At 38.8% G+C, this 17,451-nt stretch overlaps 1 protein-coding gene across 1 annotated transcript in view; it reads left to right on the plus strand.

The window, feature by feature from the left end:
• The first annotated feature begins 4,723 nt into the window (after window positions 1-4,723).
• KCNK18 (potassium two pore domain channel subfamily K member 18) overlaps window positions 4,724-17,451 on the plus strand; it is a 39,074-nt gene continuing 26,346 nt past the window's right edge. The window contains 1 exon segment of the mRNA XM_044660185.1: window positions 4,724-4,824. Within this exon segment, the coding sequence (XP_044516120.1) occupies window positions 4,724-4,824 (101 nt within the window).

Raw genomic sequence — 17,451 nt, forward strand, 5'->3', positions numbered from 1 at the left:
CCATCCATTTTTCCAGACCTCAGATCATAGTCCACAGCCCATTGCCCAAGCAAGGGGTCTCAGCTCCCTCTGGTGGCAGAAACTTGACAACTCACCTTCCAACCATGCTTCAAGTCTTGATTATAACAATCTGCGCTCTTTCACCTACCTTTGGGCAACGTCTTCATTCCAAAGAAGAAGAGTCTATCTGGTGCAAGGAAAGCCACCCGCAGTAGATTCAGAAGTTTATGGGGGCATCGAATGTCATGCCTGAGAAAGCCCTGCCCCCCCCCCAACGCCTGCTGCAAAGATTCCTCACTGACTAAAAGCCATTGATTTCAGATTATAGACATGACTGCTTTCCATTTCTGGGCGTTAATCCTACCCAGTGCTGATCTGGAGAAAGTACTGAGTATTTCCCCAGTTTTAGGTGGGAAAAGGGTGGGGGAGGAATAAATCCTATTAAAACTAAGAAGGAGAGAAGAACTAAAAATGTAACATGCTATTGAAATGTGAACTATCATTATATATGTACACACACACACACACACATATATATATATATTTATTTACTTAAAGATCCATCTTCTTTCCTTTCTAATACCCAGCCTCTTTTCTCTCCTTTAACCTTTATCTGCAATTGGTAGTTAATGAAATGAAAAGGAAAAACTGCATCTCTATGAGGAAATAATGCCCACAGCCCCAGCATAACCATTACCCCTTTATTTATCTTCCATCAGTCACAGCCTAGCTTCATATAATATTTTAGAACTTAAAGCTAAATGAAGGCTTGGACAAGACTAGTGGCTCTCCAGAGCATCTTTATCCTCTAAAAAAACACTGACCTCCTGGCTGTTTTAGGCACAACAGGAGACATTCTATCTCCCACTAACTGTCCCCTGTTTCTGGAATGCTCACTCTCACCTCCACCTCATTCCTGTTTTGTGTAGCCTCCTTTAAGACTCAGCTCAGATCTTACTTTCTACAAGGGGCCGTTCTTATGCTCTGCCCCTTTCCTCTAAGATTCCCTTCCTCCTGCACTGTGTAAGTACAGAATTATTTGCAAGTTGTCTCTCCCATTAAAATAGGAGCTCCTTAAGAGCAGGGACCATGTTTTTACCTTTCTTTTGCCTACTATGTAGCAGTGTCTGGAATATAGTTAGCAATTAATGAATACTTATTGACTTACAGGAAAAGTTGTGGGCAAAAAGCAACTAGGTAGCAAAGTAGAGAGAGAGTCAGGCCTGGAATTGCGAGGACTTGTGTTCAAATTTGGCTTCAGATGCTTCCTAGCTGTATGACTCTGGGCAAGTCACTTACCCCTATTTGCCAAGTCTCTATCTTTCTGTTTTATCATTGTTACTAAAATGGAAAGTAAGAGTATAAAAAAATACAAGAAAAGTTAAAGTCAAGAACTCATTTATGGAAACCAAAAGGTTTTTTAAACTCTTGGAAAGCATTTATGAGATTATTACTTATGCTATCTGGAATTTAAATCCACTTATTCAGTTGTATGGCCCCTATCTAGCAGAACCACATTCTACTACAATGTATCAGTTGTTGTTCAGTTTTTTTTTTTTCTCAAAATCTTTGTGACCCCATTTGGGGTTTTCATGGCAAAGATACTGGAGTGGATGACCATTTCCTTCTCCAGCTCATTTTACAGATGAAAAAACTGGGGGAAATATGTCTAAGTGACTTGCTCAGGATCACACACCTATTAAGTGAGAGCACATTTGAACTCAGGGAGATGAGTCTTCCTGACTCTAGGGCAGGCACTCAACCCACTATACCACCTAGCTGCCCCCAAAGTACTAGAGTTATGGTTAAGTGAGAGCTAGGAGAAATTTTTTTTGTTTCAACTCTGGAGGAAAACCTTCATACAATACATTAGTCCATTTTCTGACTTAGCAAGCCCTTAGCAAGCACTGAAGACAACTGATTGCTATTTGGTGAGAAAGCACGAAGTGGTGGAAGGTCATTGTACCAAAGGACAGACAACCTGGATTTAAGTGCCAGTCTTACCATTGCCTGTCTGGGTGATCTTCATCAATAAAAGTGAATTATTTAAGCAGACGCTAACCAAGGAACCTTCCAACTCTAAAATTAATTTTAATTAAACAAGCTTTTAATTAGTACCTACTATGTGCAAGAACATTGAAGGTCATCCTTTCTGCCCCTTGGAATAGTGGGGAGGTTGGGGTGGGGAGAAGGAACCAGACCTGTTATTTCATTAATATTGGGCACTTCCATTAATGAAACATCCTCTATCAATATCAATGGATACCTGTTCTGCAATTCTAGTCTTAAAGGGTTTTCTAGGGCATCAAGAGGTTAAATGATTTGCCTGTGATTACACAATCGACTCTCTACAACTTCTGATTTCTTGATCAAATCCTAAACCTGGATACTCTGTCTTCCCTGATCTTTGGATCTCTTCTCTCCTCTCATCAGCTCTAGATTAAATTATTATCTTGATGCAAATTACTCTTAAATCTACTGGGCTAGCTTTAACCTCTCTTCTGGCTTCCAACTTTCCTTAAATTTTTTTAATTTTTATTTATTTTAATTTTTATCTTATTTTAATATCAAATTTACACACAAGTTTTCCAAATTTATATGATTTATGTTGTCTCCCTCCCTTTTTCCCTCCTTCCTCCTGGAGCTGATAAACAATTCAATCTAGGTTGTATATGTATTATCACTCAAAACATATTTCCATATTATTCATTTTTGCAAGTGAATAATCTAACATGTCACAAATGGGAACAATAAGATCAGCAATAATAGAACAGTAATATCATAAAGAAAAGAAACACCACTTTCTGCTCCAGTGGAATGAAAATCATATTGTAGACAATTGGACATCATGGACTCCAATCCCATATCATAGACTACTTGCTGGATATCTACACCTGAATGTCCAGATAGATAGCTCAAATTTATGTCCAAAAACAAAGATCATTTTCTCTCCTTCTCTCCCCACAATGTACCCCTACTCTAAATATCTCTGATTCTAGTGAGAATACTGCCACTATCCTCACTATACTATGTTACTCTATACTATGTTAAACTATACTGTTACTCAGGTACATAGTATAGGAATAATCCCCAACTCTTACCTCTCCCTCACTTCCATATCGAATCCATCACCAGTTTCATTAATTCTACCTCCACAAAAATCTTTTAAATTTGACCTCTCCATTACTTTTGCTACTACCCTAATTCAGCTATTCATCCCCTTTCTTGGACTGTTGAAATAGCCTCCTATTTTGTCTCCCTGCTTTCCTAGTCTATCTACACAAAGTTGCTGAAATAATCTAAAAGTATATCTCTGACCAGATCACTTTTTTTGCCAAAAAAAATCTTCAGTGGAGTGGTTCCCTAATTGCCTTTATGATAAAATATAGCCTCCTCAACTTAGTATTCAAAGTTCTTGACCGTCTGCTTCCAGGTAAGCACCTTTCCTGTCTTATTCCACATTAATTCCTTTATACTACACACACACACACACACACACACACACACACACACACACACACACACACTCTATACTGTGGCCAAAGTGGCTTATTTCCTATTCTCCAAATTGTATATTGCATAGGTTTTCCTGAAAGCCTGCAAACTATTCTCTCCTCACCTTCATCTCTTAGAATCCTTAATTTCCTTCACTGTTTAGATGAGGTACTTTGCTTACCTGCTCAAGGAAGTATTTCCTTATATACTCCATATTCTCTCTCTCCTCACATTGTCTTGTATTTACCTATCTGTATAAATGTTGCATTCTAATCTCCATACCCACTACAGTAGGAGAACATAAGTTCTTTTATGTTGGATACTGGATTTTGTTCACTCTTGCACTCTGGGTTTGATTCTTTATCTATAAAATGAAGGAGGGCAGACTGGATCTGAGCTCAGAATCTTTATAGCCCTTCAGATCATGACTCTGAATGTTAACTGCCATAACTTTAGCCAGGAAAGTGACTGGGTTGAATACTGGCTAATTCCAGGACATACCCTAGAATTTAGATTTTTCTGTTAAATGCTTGATATTAGCTTATTTTATTGTCATTTGACTCCATAAAATGGAGGCTAAGTTCTGGCTAATTGATGGTGCTGGTAAAATAATTGGGTTCCTGTTAATGGGGGGCTCATTGAGTATCCTGGTTCTTATTTCTCTCAGGAGATTGGGCCTGTGCACTGGATAATTATTATGTCACTGTTTCATTCTAGATAGTGAGTACCTAACAACTCCCTTGAGGTTTTAATGAAGGAAGAGTACCTAGTTGGGAGTCGGGAGACCTGGCCTTTCTGAGGACAGTGTGACCTTGGGGAAATCCCTTCAATTCTTAAAGCCTTCATCTCCTCCTTCATCAATTGAACTAAAATTCAAGGATTAATAAATTAGCAGTAACTAGCTTCAGAAGCTGGCCTTTTCGTAGCCATCACCTTCAGGGCTGCTATGTCCCCAGGCTGCCAACAATTCTGCAATAACTATGTGTCAAGAGGAGGATGAACCCTTCTTGCCTAGTTCTGTCCTTAGTCATACTTAGTCCATTTTTTCTAAAGCTCTCCTGGAGAAATCCAAACTGTCCAAGGCCCCAAATGTGGCATTTACACAACAATGGGCATTGAACACACCTATCAGCAAAGGACCTTGCAGAACTGTGTTTAGGCTTATAAATGGTTCTAACGGGGATCAACAGCCTATAATTAGAATTTAACAATCCAAGTGAGGAGTAATATGCACTCGGCAGGAGAAATTGGAGCCTTTTTCTTTACTTCTGCATATTTGGTGTGTAGATTGGCTTCCAACTTGCCTTCTACAATGACTGTCCCACTGAGGTAAACATGTCACAAATAGGAACAATGAGATCAACAATAATATAACACTAATACTATAAACAAAAGAAACACCACCTTCTGCTCCAGCGGAATGGAAATCACACTGTAGACAAACTCACATAGCTATTTAAAAAACAAATTACTTGGCGGAACGCTTCCCAGCTCTCCAAAATGCTATTTACCGCTAACTACATTACAAGCTGAAGCCTGTCCCTGAAATGTATCCATCTCTGCCATTTCATGGCACCAGTTGTACAGAGCCAAGGAGCTGGGACAAAGAATGGAAGGCCTCTCTGCGTAGGAAGCTTTGCCTCCTTGTTCATTCACACTGTCTCTTTGATGTGCCAATTCTTTTATATTTTCTCCCAAATCGTGACATTGTCAGGAGCAAGTGTTAACAAAAATGGAAAATAAAGCTTGTTTATTACCTCCCCAGCCATTGAATTTCCCAACATCCCACATGCCCTTAGCCCTCTGAGAATGTAACAATGGTGTGGCCTGGTGGATGGAGTGTTGACCTTGGAATCAGGAAGAACTGCATTTAAATCCCATCTCAGGCACTTACTAGCTGGGTAACCTGTGAGTAAGTCATTTAATCTCAAACAACAGTAGTTTCTTTTATTAGTAAAATGAAAGGTTTCACTCAGGGACCCCTAAACTTCCTTCTAGCTCTAAATCTTTGATTCTAGGAGCTCTTCCTTGAAGATTCTATTTTTTATTAATTCCTCTGAAAAGTAGCATAAATGAATCCAAGGATTTCAGGACCAAGAGGGACCTTAGAGATAATTTTCTTTAGTTTCCTCAGTTTACAGATGAGCAAATGAGATCTAAGGAAGCAAAACGCCTTGCTCAAAGGCAGAGGAAACTAGTTCCCTAACTCTTGGTTCAGTTTTCTTTCCATCATACTACCATGCTTAATGGAATCCATTTACCAGGGTCCATACTAGGACTTAAGGGATTTTGCAGAAGAATTAGAGGAGTTGGTCAATTCTGACAGTAATATTTGCCATATTTAAGGGAAGACCTCAAAGAAAAGGCCATATCTCTTAAATGGAGACACCCAAAGGAGTGGAAAATAGAGACAAGAAGACAAAGATACTAGGTCATTGTACTCACACTCTCCATCTTCACAATGGAGCCAATTCCCTCATTCAGGGACAGGGACTGAGCCCTCCAGAGAGGGATTAGAAATGGGGAAGGGAAGGAATAAAATTAGGAATATCACCAGAGTCTTGGGCACAATGGTTTTCAGAACATGTCTCTAAGAAGGAGTTTATCTTGGTCTAATAAGAGGCTGGTCTCAGGACTTGATATAAGGCTATATAGACTACACTTTTGATGAGACTTCTAGGGCAATGATTCATGGCAGCTTATGTAGCCCTTGGTTCCTGGAAGCTTATTAAACTCCAAGGTTAGGGTCATTCCAAGATAAGAGAAGCTCAGGTGTTTTATAGCTAGGGACAGGTACGTCTTAGGCAAGTCTGATTAGTTTCCCTAAGGTCATAGGCAAAAAGAAATCAGATAAGAACCTAGGAGTTTCCACTCTACAATAGATTTGGGGGAAAGGGTGGAGGTAGTAGTGGAGGAAGGGAATTCCAGAAAAAGACAAGGAAGAAAAGCTAGAGGATAACTAGGGAATAGACATCTTGTTGAACAGAGAAAGACCAGGCCAGATAAAACCAGAGATTGCCCTAAATTATGACACCATTATTTACCATTTTCTAGCTGTATAACCTAGCATAAGCTATTTAAACTTTGTAGTTTTTAGTAGTATATATGGATCATATGTAAGTGGAAATAATAATCTCTTATCTATCTGAAAGCAGCAGTCAAGACCACATGACTTTTAAGTTTCTTTCAGCTCCAAATATATGACTCCATGCATCATTTATTTGAGTGACAAAAAAAGGCTTAGAAAAAATGTCAATCAGATATATTGATCTTGGACATTACTCAACTTTTCTGGGCTTCATTTCCTCATTTATAAAATGAGAGAATTGGATTAAGTAACATCCAAATCCCTTCCAGCCCCAAATCTAGGATACTTTTATGATTCCAACATTAAAGATGGAATTGAAAGATTATACACTGATTTCTCAGAAACCACAAATGGCCATCAAGGAAGCAATGGATGATGGACAAATCCAGTGATAAGACTCTTTGATTAAAGCTAAAAACAATGTAGATGTAATTTTTAAAAACATGTGAAATATTGGTTTGTGTGTGTATGTGCATGTGCACTTATAGAAAAAAGATTACTATTTACTTGATAAACTCTGCTTGCTGAGCCATTTTCACAAATGCAGATGATCTACTGGAATTTTAGCATTGTCCTGCTATGTAATCTCTGCAAGGATGCTTTGGTTTTTAACTATTTCATCTGTGAAATGAAGAGGATGCCTGCTCTATCTACTACACAAAATTATTATTTTGGTGGATCTATGATCTCATCAATATGAGTATTCCCTCTTCCCAAATGGAGCATAACACATGAATCCCCTTTCATTCTCATCCATGTCATCCTATAAATGCTTAGTGGGGAGAACAATAACTTAATCTGGAAGGAAGGAAGGAAGGAAGAAAGGAAGAAAGGAAGGAAAGAAAAAAAGCAAGGAGGGAGGGAGGGAAGGAGAGAGGGAGAGAGAGAGGAAGAAAGGAAGGAAGAAAAGAAACATGGGAAAACTTGTATGAAATGATGCAGAATGAAGTGAACAGGACAAGAAAAATAATTTCTATAACAGCAATATTATAAAGACAAACAATTTTTAAAGATTTTTGAACTCTGGTCAACATAACACAATTCCAGAGGACTGAAGATGAAACATACCACCCACCTCCAGATATAGAAATAATAGATGCAGAGTACAAATCAAGGCTTTTATTTTTGAATAAGGCTAACATGAGAATTTTTGCTTGACTATAATGTTTGCAATATTTTTCCCCCTCAGTGGTGGTGGTGGGGGAGAGAAGGAGGAGTAGAAGGTGAATTTGAAAATAAATTAAAACTTGAATTTTTAAAAGTATGAAGTTCCTCTTAGTAATTTTTCTTTGGGGTCAAATTTGGTTATTATAATTGCACTGTATTCAGTGTGGGCAATTCAATGAATAGAGTGCTGGGCCTGGAGTAAAAAAAGATGAGTTCAAATCCAACCTTAGACTCTTATTAGCTTTGTGACCTTGGGCAAATCACTTCATCCTGTTTTTCTCAGGTTCCTTATCTCTAAGATCTAGAGAAGGAAATTTGCCAAGAAAACTCCAAAATAGAGTCATGAAGAGTCAGATATGACTCTACAACAATACATTCAGTTTGGCTTGTTTTATTTTTGTTGTTTCCATTTACATTGTTGTAGTTATTGGGTATCTTGTTTTCCTTGTTCTGCTTACTTTACTTTTCATCAATTTATATCATTCTTTCCATGCTTCCCTGTATGCATCAGATTCATTATTTTTAGTATTCCATTATGTTCAGGGACAACTTACTTAGTCATTCTCCAATTCATAGGCATCTACTTTGTTTCCAGTTCTTTGCTACTACAAAAAAAAAGGTTGTTATATTTTGGTGTATATGGTGCACTTCTTTTTGTCATTGATCTTCTTGGGATTTTATGTCTAGGAATGGAACTTCTAAGTTAGGATGTCACTTTCTGTACATAATTCCAAACTTGTTTCCAGAACGGGCAGACAAATTTATAGTTCCACCTCTTTAGGTCTTTTAAAGTGTTATGGTTACTTGTATAGCACTCAAGCTTTCTCTTATTCTTATTGTCTTTTTCTTACCATACATTTCTTTGATAGTATCTTTTATACCCCTTCTTACATGCAAGTTCACTGTCATTTACCTACAATCAATATGCTCTCTGGGTCAACTACAATTTCCCCAATTCTCATTCTTTGGCAATTAAGGTGCTTTATATAGTCATATTTGCTGCTACAAAAGAAGGTTGTTATAAATATTTTGGTGTACTTCTTTTTGTTATTGATCTTCTTGGAATTCTAGGGAAATACTGGCATATTAAAAAAATAAAAATACATATAGGGAAATACTGGTGTATTAAAAGGATTTGTGTGTGTATGAGGAAAACAAGTTGGGAACATTGAAAAATATTACAATTTCCTAAATTCAATGAAGCCTACTTTCTTTTTCAGTTATGAAAGAAGACAATGCAGATGGATTGTCCTAAGACATGTTTGGATAGAATAAGTCACTGAGCTGTCCATTTGTCTGCATCTTATAATTTGAGCAGAAGAATTCATCCCTCTTCATAGTTTTTGCTGTTTGGATTATTAGGTTAATCTCTATTGAATAGTGATGAATACCTTTGAAGATGATCTGTAGTATTCTGGGGCTTGATGCCATCAAGGTAATGCCATCTGAGTACAGAAGCATCTGATGGACATCCCTAGTTGTAGAGAATCCCTCTACCTTTTGGCTTGAGGACTTAAGGCTATATTTCTCAATTTTATATTCCTCCACTGCTGCAATGTCTTAATACCTTATAGTTTGTTGTTTTCTCATACTAGTTTATTGAAAGAGTGGCTGATGTTTGCATCATTTAATGGGCAAGACAAGTAACCTTAATCATCTCCTATAAATTGCTAATCTCTAGGCTGTCCTATGTAATAGAAGTAAAGGGACAGTCATGATTTCTATGTATGGGGGTACAAGGCTCTCAGAGGCTGTCATAAATCCAGATAGTTGTATCAAAATGCATATTTAAAATCTTTGCCTTGGGGACAGATGAGTGAGGTATATGATCATGTGGAAGAAATCAGTTCCCTCCAGATCTGACTGTGAAGAAAGTCTAGCTATGCTGTTTGGCCCTACCCAAATGGTCCAGAGAATGATTCACATTTGGTCAACTGAAGGCTGCTGTGGACAGCAAAGAGGCAAACCAAGGATACCTTTTCAATCAGATAAAGCCTTTTCCAGAAGGAAAGGAACCCTGGGAGTCTATATTCACATGCTTTGAATAACTATAACTGTAGCAAGTAGCTTTTTGTTTTTAATAATTTTTTATTTTTAGAAAAATTTTCCATGGTTACATAAGTCATGTTTTTACTTTCCCCTTCAGCCCCACAACCCTCCCCCCCCCCCCCGCCCCCTCACAGTTGCCAATTCGCATTTTCACTGGTTTTATTATGCGTGGTCAGTCAAGACCTATTTACACATTATTGATAGTTACATGGGTGTGGTCTTTTCAGGTCTACATCTCCAATCATGTCCTCATCAACCCAAGTGTCCAAACAGTTGTTTTTCTTCTGTGTTTCTGCTCCTGTAGTTCTTCCTCTGAATGTGGGTAGTGTTCCTTTCCATAAATCCCTCAGAATTGTCTTGGGTCATTGCATTGCTGCTAGCAGAGAAGTCCATTACATTCGATTTTACCATAGTATACCAGTCTCTGTGTACAGTGTTCTTCTGGCTCTCCTCCTTTCACTCTGCATCAATTCCTGGAGGTCTTTCCAGTTCACATGGAATTCCTCCAGTTTATTATTCCTTTGAGCACAATAGTATTCCATCACCAACAGATACCACAATTTGTTCAGCCATTCCCCAATTGAAGGGCATACCCTTGCTTTCCAGTTTTTTGCCACCACAAAGAGGGCAGCTATAAATATTTTTGTGCAAGTCTGTTCAAGAATATCAAGGGAAATAATGAAAAAAAAAACGTGAAGGAAGGTGGCTTAGCAGTATCAGATATTAAGCTATACTATAAAGCAGTGGTCATCAAAACAATATGGTACTGGCTAAGAGATAGAAGGGAGGATCAGTGGAATAGACTTGGGGTAAGTGATATCAGCAAGAGTGTATGATAAACCCAAAGAGCCCAACTTTTGGGACAAAAATCCACTATTTGACAAAAACTGCTGGGAAAATTGGAAAACAATATGGGAGAGATTAGGTTTAGATCAACATCTCACACCATACACCAAGATAAATTCAGAATGGGTGAAAGACTTAAATATAAAGAAGGAAACTGTAAATAAATTAGGTGAACACAAAATAGTATACTTGTCAGATCTCTGGGAAAGGAAAGATTTTAAAACCAAGCAAGAGTTAGAGAAAATTACAAAATGTAAAATAAATAATTTTGATTATATTAAATTAAAAAGGTTTTGTACAAAGAAAAACAATGCAACCAAAATCAGAAAGGAAACAACAAACTGGGAAAAAATCTTTATAACAAAATATTCTGACAGAGGTCTAATTACTCAAATATACAAAGAGCTAAATCAATTGCATAAAAAATCAAGCCAATCCCCAATTAATAAATGGGCAAGGGACATGAATAGGCAATTTTCAGATAAAGAAATAAAAAGTATCAATAAGCACATGAGAAAGTGTTCTAAATCTCTAATAATTAAAGAAATGCAAATCAAAACAACTCTGAGGTACCACCTCACACCTAGCAGAATGGCTAAAATGATAGCAGGGGAGAGTAATGAATGTTGGAGGGGATGTGGCAAAATTGGGACATTAATGCACTGCTGGTGGAGTTGTGAACTGATCCAACCATTCTGGATGGCAATTTGGAACTATGCCCAAAGAGCGATAAAAGAATGCCTGCCCTTTGATCCAGCCATACCATTGCTGGGATTATACCCCAAAGAGATCATAGATAAACAGACTTGCACAAAAATATTTATAGCAAGTAGCTTTTTTTAAAAGCCAAAGCTAATGCCTGAGATGCTTCAGCTTGTCCAGCATTTCTCATGACTCCGATCTCATGTGTATAAGGGGAGAGCAGTGTCTATCCTTCGAAACAAGTTATCTTCACTTGTCCTTCAGCTTGAACTCCCAAAGTTGATTTGTGTTCAGTGTTGAACCTGGAAAGCCTCCCTGGGGAACAACTACTCAAGATCTCTACCAGGTCATGGACAAACTAAATAACAAAATATAAAAACAACAAAGAATGAAACCAAAGATTGCAGGGGCACTTCTTGGATTCTATTTCCTCATAATCACAGTCTCTGTACTTTCACAGGAATAATTTTTGTCATCATCATCTTCACAATCATATTATTGAATGATGATGATGACAAAAATGACAACAAGGATTCAATTAAGCAAATATTTCTTAGTTACATATTGTGTTTAACTACCAGGAATATTAAAAAACAATGACCCTGTCCATAAGTTTATAATCTTCTGGGTGGGGATACAACTTGTGCACAAATAAATCAGAAGTATATAATAACAAAGAAATAAAAAGGAATGTCAAGGGAGAGAATACCAATAACTAAGGTGAAGGAGAAATGGGAAAGGTCAGGAAGGAGCTCATGTAGGAGGAAGCACTGAGTTGAGTGTTGAAGGGAGTTAGGGGATTCTACAAGGCAGAGGGGAAGAAAGGGTACATTCTAGGCATGGGGAGCACTTTTATACAAGGGCAGAGGCAAGAGAAGGGATGTCTTTTGTGAGGAACAAGAAATGACCAATAAAACTTATGTCTTCTAACTCTACTAAAGTGAACTGTTGTGATCCAGCACATACAGTGATAGTGTTCCCTACTGTAATTTGGAAGATAGCGAGATTTGGGATCTAACAGGTGTTTGTGGGGTGCCACAAAGATTTTTTGTGGAAGATGGTGCTCCTAAGAACCTCAGCCTTTCTCTCTTTGAGGGTCAACAGGGTCTTTTGGAGGGATGGGAGACCTCATTTCAGTTATTAGAAATATTGGTTTTGGTGAAATAGTTTAGTATGTATAGTGAGTTACTTCATTACTCTCATATTCATGGATTATTCCTGAATCTTGAATTTTCTTCCATCTCTTTCAGGACATGAAAAGCAGAAATATTCTTTCCCTAAAGGTATTATTCTTCCTCATGAAAACATCTGCTTAAGAAACAACCAAAATTGAGTAGGATACCCTGACTGGTCAATATTCCCAATAATCTGGCCTTAGAGCTCCCTCTCGTGGCAGTTAGTGAAAACAATCCAGTAGTTTTAAGACTTTTCCTCAGATTTAGGGACGCCTCCATAGAGAAAATTTCCACACTAGAAGTTCCCCATTCAAATGAAATCAGAGATCCTGGCATCCCATATCCTTCTCTAGATTTGCTGGAAAATCTGCAAGAATTTATGGGAAGGAGTGCAGCTAGGTGGCTCAGTGGATTGAGAGCCAGGACTAGAGATGGAAGGTCCTGGGGTCAAATCTGACCTCAGGCACTCCCTAGCTGTGTGGTCCTGGACAAGTCACTTAACCCCCATTGCCTGGCCCTAATTGTTCTTTTGCCTTGGAACCAATACACAGTATTGATTCAAAGTCGGAAGGTAAGGGTTTATTTTTTTTTTAAAAGAGAGATAATTCATGGTAAGAATGATGATATATAGATCTCTCTATAAATTATCAGTCCCTTCTTGCACCCCAATGAGGATGCCATATCCACATGATGTATTTCTGTTGCCAGTGATGTAGAGGGGAAGTATCCATTTCTTCTTCCTGAGAAGAGGCTGGCCCTGCAAAAGAAAAGGCTTCTTATTGAAAACTGATCACTTGCTTTAAAGAAAGAACAGAGTAGTGGGAGGAAGGACACCTGGCATCTAGCCTCATTGTCACAGCTTAGTCATGTCATCTTGGGGCAATTGCTATTGCCTCTTTTTAAAAAAAAACTCAACGCTGGTTCCTGGATCAGTGCATAGGGGAAACGGGACTGGATCATCTCAAAGGTCCCCTTCAGCTCTGCTAGCCAGTGTACTTTAAATTGGTGAAGTCTGAGTCCTCTTGCCATCAGGCCATGGTCTGATATGCAACAAAGACAGATGTGGGCGCAGCAAATCTCTTTTCTGACCAGGAAAAAACAGGGTCTGGGAATGTGAGCAGTAGTCATAAAAAGAAAAGACATTGGGGAAATATATTGAACAATTCCCTTTTGGACTGACTTGCTGGACTTGGATTGCCCCTTAGTTGCCATGTCATCCCGGGATATCCCCCAACCCCTATAGCTTTCTTACCCTGAAACTCTTTCTGCCATGCCATTCCCCATCTTCGTTGGTGAGTTCCACCCAAGGTCTCCATTTTAGGAAGGGGTCAGGCTAGCCAAGGTAGCACTGTAGAGCACTGGGCTTGGAATCAGGAAGACTCTTCTCATTTGTGAGTTCAAATCCAGCCTCAGATATTTATTAGTTGTATGTACCTGGGCAAGTCATTTCCCCCATTTGCCTCAGTTTCTTCATTTATCAAATGAGCTGGAGAAAGAAATGATGAACCCCTTCAGTTATCTGCTGGGGAAATCGCAAATGGAGTTATGAAGAGTCAGACAGGACTGAAATGACTGAATAAAAACAACAAGCTAGCCAACTCTCCTTCCTCACCAGATTTTGCTTCTGACATCCTTGTGTATTATCTTCCTCCTGTAAGAAAATAAACTCCTTTAAGGCAGGGACTGTCTTTCTTTTTGTTTGTATTTGTATCCCCAGCATTTAACATGTCCAAAAATGCTTGTTACCTTGACATAAGATCATAAATCTTGTAATAGAAGGGGCCAAAGAAACCATTCTGGTCTAACCTCTATCCTTTTGCAGATGAAGAAACTAAGGTGCAGACAAGTTAAGTAACTTAACCCAGGTCATATAGTTAATAAGTATGTGGCACAGAATTTGAACCCAGGTCTTCCTGATTGTAAGTTCACCTTACCCATTACTCTGTCTGTCTCTTGCCCTTTCCTTCTGTTCTAGGATTGACTTTCCTGGCTTGAGAATCAACTCTGGCCAATAGTCGCCTCACACATTCTAGGGCTTTGGATTTCATTATTTCAAACAACTTGTTACGAACCTGACCTGGCTTTTCAGGTTATACTTATTCTTCTTCCAATTGGGTCCCGTCCCCTCTATTCCTAAGCAGAGACTGGCCTGCCTTACTGAGTATTTGTACTTTGGCCATAAGAAAGATTATATGAAAGATAAACAGAAGATTTATAATTTGATAAAGGGAGAATCCCTCCCCACACTGCAAACAGGACTTCAAAAACCTGTGGCTTCAGCAAGGAAACATGCTATCGAGGACCTAGAGAAGCCTGGAAATTAACTCTGGGTTTGTGTGGCCAGTGAAGTCATTCATTCTGGTGCCTCTGACTTTTGCTATTCAGACAGATGACTTCCTGGCATTTCTGATCTAGCTCCATTTTTTTTTAAGCTCACAGATCCTGGTGAGGTCACCTTCTTGTTATCTTAAGCAGTAAACCTTTCAATAAGATGATTCCCCACTGGACAATGTGGAAATGTGTTTGTAGGAATTCCAGAAGAATTCCTCTCCCTATTAGAGAGTAACCCTCCACTCCGTTATCATCCCTCTCTTACTCTATTCCTCCTTCCTCAAATTAAAAGTTAATCAGTCATTGTCCAGTTTCAGAAGATATTGTGATAGGAACCAGAAGGAACTGATATATGCTAAATTAGGACCTGGCATGGAATACCTCTGCCCTGGCTTCTTGACTATGATATCATATCTGTACTTCTAAGATCTTTGCTTCCCCTTTCTCCTCCTTTTTTGAGGTAAGGGATGGAATGAATCTGCTCATGCCTTCAAGAACACAGACTTCTTCCTGCTGTCTTTCAGTGTGGTTGAAAATGCTCCTTGAACTCTCTCCTTGAGAGGCCAGTCAGTCCCTACCTGCTAAAATGGGCTGTGATTCCTTAGCTACTTTTCCTTATGGAAGTGTTTGCCTGGTAACCAAGGAAACCCAGTAGAGCTTGGTATGAGAAGGGACTAGGTGAAACTACATTTCCCATGATTACTCTTGTAATGCAGGTAGACAGGAAGTGTGATTACGTAAAAGAACAGTATAAGACTCCTGAGGTGATTGGAGGCAGGCTCTTTGGTAGGAGAGAGCCAGGTGGGCAGAAGGTATGAAGGGGAATTTGAATTAGAATTAGGCATGTGGTCATCTTTATTTTACCAACATGGCCTTAATTAAAATATTAATACTTCTTATACTATCCATCTATATTTACTTTAATAATAACACAGTCCATGCACCTTAGGTTAAGCACCCTCTAATCTAGGGGAGTTTTTATCAGAGCTCAGAAATCAATCAACTCTTCAGAGCAAGTGACAACCTGTCTGTCTAACACCCCTCAGCCCTTCCTGATTCTGCTGAGCAGCTTGTTCCTGCTCTTCCCTGCCTTTGTAGACCTTTCAGATTCTGGATTCCTACCTAATCTTTGAGGAATCTTATTCTCATCCCCCTCACCTGTATTTAAAGTTTACACCAGATCCTCCTAGTCAGTGGTATGTTTGGAAAATACTTAATAATCTGCTTGTTGGGGAAAAAGTACCCAGAATATACTCTTTGATTAAATCTGCATTATTAACATTTTCTCTATCACTTTCTTAAGTCTATATAATCAAGACACCATCAAAGTCCTGACTTGTAGCATTTGTCCATTTCCAGATGTAAATGCTTACACTGAAAATTTCACAATCAGCCCTCAAACACTCCTGATTCCAGATATCAAGGCCTCAACTGCCCATCTAGTCTTTCTTGTTTTCCCTTTTTGCTTTTTTTCCCAGAAGTTGTGCTCATATCTCCTGTCTGTAGACAGACTCAAGGTGGAAGGCTGGAGTAATGTTTACTGTTGTTCAAGACTGCTACCTTGTTGGCTGGAGTAATGTTTACTGTTGTTCAAGACTGCTACCTTGTTGGCCCCATAGCTCAACTACCCTGGCTTCCTTATGTGGCTACCTCAAGGAAAAAAATAAGAATTATTGGGGGCGGCTGGGTGGCTCAGTGGATTGAGAGCCAGGACTAGAGACAGAAGGTCCTAGTTTCAAATCTGGTTCCAGACACTTCCTAGCTGTGTGGCCCTGGGCAAGTCACTTACCCCTATTGCCTAGCCCTTACTGCTCTTCTACCTTGGAACCACTAGTGTTTTGATTCTAAGATGGAAGGTAAGAGTTTAAAAAAAATTACTTACACTACCATTTATCCCGATCTTATTTTATTGAAAACTCAATGAGAAAACATTGGAGAGGTCTAATTGCATCTCGGTTGCTAATGAGTTCTGTGATTCGGAGGCAAATCAGAAGTATCTTCATCATCCAAGAAAGCAAGCTCTTTCTCCCTTATGAATGATGAGAGAGGAGGAGAAACTTTGAGAGCTGTGATGGTAGGACTGAGGAGATTTGGCAACAGATCAGATATATGGATTTGGGGTGAGGGTAAGAGAAGAGGCTAGAACGACACCCAATTTAACAGTACCCGAATGCTAGTGGTGTCCTGTATAATAATAAGGAAGAAGAATTGAGTCCTGACTTTGGAGATTATTTTCTCTGCTGATTGAAGAGTTTCCTGGAAGGAAGAACGTTGAAATGACAGAAACCATTTTGGGGACACTTGTATATTTTTGAGAATTCATCCCACAAATAACGAATAGTCTGAATTACTGTTTTCAAGACAATAGAAAGCCATTTGATTCTCCATAAAGATGAGTTTAAGTATTTCCAACAACAACAAAAAAAAAGACCTTCTACCATCGTCTCTTATTTTGAATGGTTATTGTGAACAACAACAAAGAGGATGTAGTCTGGCTCCTGTCTCACTTTATCTTAAATCCTAGCCTAAAGTACAGAGCATGTTAGACCTGGAAGGGACCTAAGAGATCATTCAGGGGAGTCTCCTCATTGTCAAGGA

This window comes from Gracilinanus agilis, chromosome 2, assembly GCF_016433145.1.
Source record: "Gracilinanus agilis isolate LMUSP501 chromosome 2, AgileGrace, whole genome shotgun sequence".
NCBI lineage: Eukaryota > Metazoa > Chordata > Mammalia > Didelphimorphia > Didelphidae > Gracilinanus > Gracilinanus agilis.